This window comes from Naumovozyma dairenensis, chromosome 8 (assembly GCF_000227115.2).
Source record: "Naumovozyma dairenensis CBS 421 chromosome 8, complete genome".
Lineage (NCBI taxonomy): Eukaryota > Fungi > Ascomycota > Saccharomycetes > Saccharomycetales > Saccharomycetaceae > Naumovozyma > Naumovozyma dairenensis.
Genome location: NC_016486.1, coordinates 647,507 through 654,632, shown reverse-complemented (window position 1 = coordinate 654,632; position 7,126 = coordinate 647,507). Strand labels below are relative to the sequence as shown.

At 37.1% G+C, this 7,126-nt stretch overlaps 1 protein-coding gene across 1 annotated transcript; it reads right to left on the bottom strand.

The window, feature by feature from the left end:
• Nucleotides 1-1,772: 1,772 nt before the first annotated feature.
• On the bottom strand, nt 1,773-2,360 carry NDAI0H02640 (uncharacterized protein; the record flags this gene model as incomplete). The annotated part of the gene is made up of 1 exon (XM_003671633.1): nt 1,773-2,360. The coding sequence occupies one exon, from the start codon at nt 2,358-2,360 to the stop codon at nt 1,773-1,775; it is 588 nt and encodes a 195-aa protein (XP_003671681.1).
• Nucleotides 2,361-7,126: the final 4,766 nt, after the last annotated feature.

Here is a 7,126-nt window from a genome sequence, read left to right as displayed (position 1 = left end):
CTCGTTCTGATTGACCATCAGTAGCAGGGTGATTGCTACTAGACATAGCTAATTTAATTCCTAACCGGCTGGTAAGTTCCTGATAAGCCTTGTTCACAAACCTAATGTCTCTATCCGAGGTAATGATTTGGGGAAACCCATGATAACAGAAACCATACCGAAATAGCAGATCAATAACACCTCTAGCACCAATACACTTATTACATGGCACAAAATGAGCACGTTTCGAAAATCTATCAACGACAACCATAATCATATCTTTTTGAGTGAAAGTAGTCGGTAAACCAGTGAGGAAATCGATAGTAATGTGTGACCACCGACTGTTGGGGATAGGTAATGTAGTTAATAGACCTTGATTTTTTCGACGATGTTGTTTTATCAATTGACAATCAGTGCACGAGTTCACATATTTTTCTATTGAAGCATAAAGGTTTGGCCAGTAGTAGCTAGACGCAACCTTATGGAATGTAGTACTGACACCGTAATGACCACCAAATAAGGTATTATCATGAAATTCTTTCAATATAGGGTATCTTTGACTGTGTGGGTTTTGAGTCATCATATAATATACCAGTATCATCTAAAGTATAACTCTTTCTGAATTGCTGAGAGTAGTTCCATTTTTTACAATATTTCATGAATAATGACCAGTCTTGAATATCTTGTTGTGTTGGGTTTAATTTATCCATAGCTTTCAAAAGAGCCGCACACCAGGGATCTGTCTTGTATTTATTTAACCAATGATTTGTATTGATAGTATATATTTCTAAATTATTAGTTCCCGCAACGTTTCTTGACAAGGATCACCGACAACATTCAAAATACCTTTGAGATATTTCAATGTAAAATCATCTTCAGCAAGTTCATCTAACCACGTAGCTAACCTTCTTGACGGTTCTTTCTTATTCTTAATAGATAGCAGTGAGGTATGATCAGTTCTTAACACAAAATGATGACCATAAAGCAAGCACTTGAAGTGATGGAGAGCTTTGATAATAGCCATATATTTCTAATTCACCAGGTGGATAGTTACGTTCTGTTTTACTTGTGCTACAACTAAAGTAACTAACAGTACCAACGACTTTTTGTTTTCAATCTTTTCTAATACACTACCGAGAGCAACCATACTAGCATCTGTAGTTAATCGATATTCCTTACCAACGACGAACAAAGTTAACAATGGAGGATTTATTAACGCATTTTTTAATTTACTGACACTCTGTTCTTGTTCATGCGACCAATCAGCCTTCTTGGATGTAAATTCAATTAGCGGACGACATAGCTTACTAAATTCTGGAATGAACCTGCGATAGAAATTACACATCCCTAAAAATGGTTGCACCGACTTAACCTCTGGTTTAACAACCATGCTTTCAATTGCTGTACATTTATCCTGTAAGGGAACGATTCCTTGAGCACCTACCGTGTGACCTAAAAACTCTAACCGATGACTGAGTAAAGTAATATTTTTTCTTCTTTGCGATAAGTTTGTATTGTTGCAACTTGTTGGGGGCTAATTCGACATGCTTCCAATCTTCATTTAAATTATTACTGAAAATTAAGATATCATCCAAATAAACCACAACGAAGTCTAATTCCAGGAATATATCTGTCATAAAACGAGCAAATGTACTGGGTGCATTAACAAAACCAAACGGCATAACTTTATATTGATATTTACCAAACGGAGTGACAAAGCAGTTAATTCTTCATCTGGCTTCCTCATAGGGATTTGATGGTAACCACTATGTAAATCCAACGTAGTAAAATATTTAGCCTGACCAATTTTCGAGAACTAATCTAGGTAAAGGAAATGGATCCTTTAACGTCACCTTATTGAGTGCTCGGTAATCTACACATAACCGGTACGAGGCATCTTTCTTCTTTACTAATACAATAGGCGATGAGTATGGGGATTTAGATGGAGTTATGAAAGTATTATCTAATAATTCATTAATCAGATTTGATGTTACTTTCCCTAATTTGGGCGATAGTCTATATGCCTGTTGTCTTGGGGGTCTTTTACCATCTTTTATGTAGATCTCATATTCAACAATTGCCTCTCTATCTGTGTCTAATTTGCCTAAATCGTTTTTAACTGTATCCTTAAATTTCTCTTGTAGTTTTCGAGGTAATGTCGCAAATGAGTCTTTCCCTTCACATTTCTCACGTGGCTTTTCTATATCGATGATGAAAATATCTTCAACTTCTTTACCATAATTATCTTCCCCTGTACCTTCACGAATAAAATCACATTCAATGTTCCTGACCGGAGAGACTAATAATTCAGGATGAAGTTCTAGGATTGGATTACCCATAATGAGTTTGTCAGGAATCTTATCATTAACATAAGCAACCATATCGTACCAATGACCATATACCTGCACCGAAATAGCCACAGTAGATTGACAATATGTATGTTGATCCTTCACGACACCCCGAATTCGTAACCGTGAGCCTTATATTTAACCAATGACAGTTTTTTCACTAAGTTACCGGAAATAGTTGATAATGACGCACCTGTATCCAATAAAACAGTGATACCTTGACCATTCTTAACCATTCTTAACCAGACACTCGAGCTCCTTCTTTTTCCCAACGATGGGATCCGTAACTAACGGGTATAATTCATTTTCTAACAGTTCACGAGGTTCAATATCTTTATCAGACGGAATGTCTTCACCAGACTCATTATGGATCGATTTAGTATTGGGGATTGCTCGCCTCCTTACATTGAACCTTTGTGTGACCAGGCCTACCGCAAGTTAAACAAAACCCGTTAGCTAGGCAAACCTCTCTGAATTTATTTCTCCAGTTGGGACCTTGGTCACCTCTCTTGTTGGTATTAAACTTGTGGCCCCGTTTGTTGAATGACCTCTCCGGATGGGACCGTTGTAACAAAATCGATTTCCATGGGGTCAGGATCTGCGTTACTGTTAGCAGATGATGGTGGAGCAATGAAATCAAGGGCCCAAGGTTTAGTACCAGGGACAGACGTAGTAAATGCAGTGCTTCTCATGGCAATTTTGGTTGCATCGGCCAACGACGTTGGATTATGCAAACGAAGATCCTTCATCAAATCAGGCTTTAGTCCACCAATATATTTGTTCAAATAAGCTTCATAGCTAAAGTAATTGGGAGGTAACCAAATTCTCATTTCATTGAAACTTTTGCGTGTATTCTTCGTCCGAACCCGTGTGGGGTAACCCACCCAAATCCAATGACAACTGGAATAAATCAATGTAGACGGCAAAGTGAGCCTTGAATGCTGTGATAAAAGTGGCATGTGACATGTTTTTAATTTCCTGAGAGTTAACGTAATCAACGAACCATGTCGCAGCTTCACCGTCCAATCTTCGAGCCAAAATGAAAATTTGTTGCGTTTCGTTAGTGATACCTTTAGCCCAGCAGTGAATCTGAACAGTGTGCAAGAAGTGCTCGATGGTATAAGCGTCTGCCATACCCTTGAATGTTTTAACCTTATTTTTTTGAGACATCTTAATTTAATTATGACTTAACCAGTTCTTAATGATATTTCTTTTTAAGCAACGTAATCTTTTAAGAAAGCGGCGCTACCAGATTTAATGTGGAATTATCCTTGTTTCTTTTTAAATTCTATTATAAAAGAATATTTAACTATTGTTCAAAAGATCTTGCCAAACATGCAAGATCGCTCGGAAGCAGCGGTTCCTGTTATACTCTTATCTTATAGTTATAAGATTCCATTTGGGATTAAGAATAGTGTTAAATTTGGAGTATAATAAAAGTAATTTAATATCCTCGTTTTAATGTATGTAAAAGAGTTCGGTTCTATTAAAAATCAATAGTAAATAAAGTGTATAAAAAAATAATAATATAAAAATAATAAGAGCAGGTGGCGGAATGGATATCCAGTTATGGGTCTATTTATATTTTTGTCGATGGTGCAATAGATAATACGAGATCATAATTTTGTCGTTAGTATATGAATTGATTGACTAATTTGGTATTCATCAATCGTGTCGGGCGTACCGGTATTCCTTCGTGTTCTTCCCATATTTGGTAATCAGTTCGTCTTTGTTATAGAAGACGTGGTACCAAACTGGATGTCTAGACCTTTACCATAGAATATTAATAGTACCTTTATCTTGAATATCGTTCGAGCAAAGATCTATCCTTTATATAGGCTTGGAAACATTAACAGTTCCCATGATTTCTCGAGGGAAACCCTAAAATAATCTATCGCCATCTTGTTTCATATCAGAAACATTCTATTACCTTCCATGACGTTCTCGCGTTACACCATTACTTATTGGTCGTTCTTCGTGGAATATGTGGTCTGAACCGAAGTCGGTTCGATGGGGTTCGGTTCTTATTTCCAGTAGCTCCTAACTAGTTTCTCAGCTTAATTAGGGCTTTGGATCATGTTAATAGAGTAGTAACTTTATTGGAATATATGGTACATATATGTCTATTTGCTAAAAGGACATTGATTTACTGACACACACTAATGTCGTAACGTCCGGTAGATATGCCGAGACGACAAGGAAGAAGCTCACGATGAGATATCATCGAGAAATCAAATGTAGAACAGAACTATATACTAGATATAGATATGTATATATACGTTATATATAGGACTCTTTGTCAAATGCTAAAAGAGAATGACTGGTTATACCTTGAGAAAATGGAAGTAAAATTGCTACACATATTTCTTCCAATATAACTAATCCAAAGGACGGTTATGGCTAATTTCCAACAAACTCAGTAAATCAAACTATTCAAAGTAGATTGCTTGGTAGGAGATATAACATATTAAACCATATATTGGATGCAGATTAGACTACAGGACCTGACGTTATAGGTAGGTTCGTAGCAAAATCGCTCCTCCCCCTCCTAGGACAGGAGAATAATCTATATCATACATTTTACATATGGAATAGAGTTTTTTTATATAGAAAACGTATTTCGTGTTGTACGAAACCACGCGTCTGTACACTATGTGCCAGATTCACTATAATTCCGACACAAAGAAATTCTAGAAGGTCATCTAATATCTTGTTGAAGTCATGCATGCATAAAACAAAATTCGTAATCATGAAGACCGCTCCCAAGGTCCTTCCACTAGGTGCTCCGCAGGGCACTCTAAACACTTGTAGGTTTCAGCAGGAGAGACTAATCCAGAACGCCCAAGTAAACACTCAGCAAAACCATACAACTTAACCGACCCAATACATAACTCTTGTACGCATGGCCGGCCGAAACCGTAGACGTGGCTGCAATCAAAAACAATCTTAATAATAATAAGATAACACTTGCATGGCATTTGACTTAATTCAACAAACGATATTCAATTATAATTCACAGACGTTTTTCAGTCATTACTTCGAACCTGGTAACTTCATAATAATTCATAACTCACATGACGGATCGCGACACATAAATTTCGTGACGGTAATATTCAAATAATAATAAAATAAAACATACTTCTTTGCTACACTTTGGTATGTCGCCAACACTACGTAATCGTAATCGGTATCTTACAAAATTTTGTAGTGAAGTGAATTTTGAAGATTTAACTTTACAACCCTTCGACGAGGTTGCGGATGGTTTATCGTCAGATCAAAGGGGATCGAATGCCTTGTGTTCAGTTAGACTAACAAGAAATGGGATCGAGACCTTCAGTAAGGTATTATCCCATTAGATAGCGTAATTCTGCAGCTTGTGTCCGAGCTCTTAGAGATTTGCAACAATTGCGACGAGTGATAGATACACTCTGAAATAAAGGGTCGAGCCAAAGCCTTGAGGAGATACAAGATCCATGCAAAGGTTATATAAGAAGCAAGGATATCTTCTTAGAGTCGTATATCCTGCATATGTAGTTTATGTAAGAACATAGAACTAAGTAAGAACTACGTAATGAAGCACTTTAATAGACACATTCAAACCTTTCAAACAACAACAACAACAAAATGAACAACAATCAAGATCTTCACAACATTTTGTCTGAGGATGCAGTTACGTTTGAGAGTGTCCCCAAACCTTTACTACAACATTAATTTATCTCCCTAGATGTCTCCGCGACAAAAATATTCTTTATCCCCATCATCCTTCTCCTTATTGACTGTTTTCTCTGAAAACTCTCTAAAAAAGTATCATACTATAGAAATATAAAGAGAGATAAAGGTGATGGTACATTACGGAATATTTATATTTCAGCAGTGGAGCATCTAACATGTTGAGAGTAATTTCCAAATCCAAAGTATTCTTGATTACGTACGTAATATGGAGTATGGTAAATACCTAAGGTATCCAGCACTCAAAGACGTCCCACCATGGTTGCTTATATAAGCTACCTTATGACATAGTGTCCAATACAATATAGACCCCCCTGACTGCATATTAAGTAGTACTGACACGGCCGGTATTCAATCGGACCGAGCGGCCCCGATGGTTGGCTGATCACTAGTAACCTGTATGGAAAGACATATAACAAATAGGCTTGGATACAGTGTAGTAATGCTAACATAACACATAACATTTAGTTTATGTTTTGGAAGATCTAACAGCGCCAATACGAATACAGAAGAACGATTGCATCAACGACTCCGTTGCTATTGGGAGCAAATCTCAAAATTTTGAAAACTCCGTCTCTAAAAAGGTGATATTGTTATAGTCGCCACATGCCCGTCTCCAGATATAAACACCCCGACACTTAACCCGGACCCCAGGAAAACCTCCATATTCTACGGCTACTTCAATCTAGTTCTTTCAAGTTCCAGAGATCTCACTTCCATAAAGCTACGTAACTTAGCCCAGGGTCTAAAAAGGATAACACAAAAAAGCTCCTAGGCGTTCTGCAGTCATTGTACAGTCATTAATGCCAATATCAAACGCCATTGTTCGAGTCGCCTTATGGGAATGGCTCCTAAGAAACTTCCCCCAAATCGACCAGATTGCGACCACCGTATAAAAACATAAGCATGTATCAGAAATAGTTTAAGGAAATAGAAAACGATTCTAAAAAAATGCCAAGGCCTTCCAATTTTTTGTGCGATGGAAAGATACAGAAAGTGCTATTTTTTCCGTTTTTTAAGAAGAGAGCTACGAAAGAACAATCTCATGGCAAGAGCTTACATACCACTAT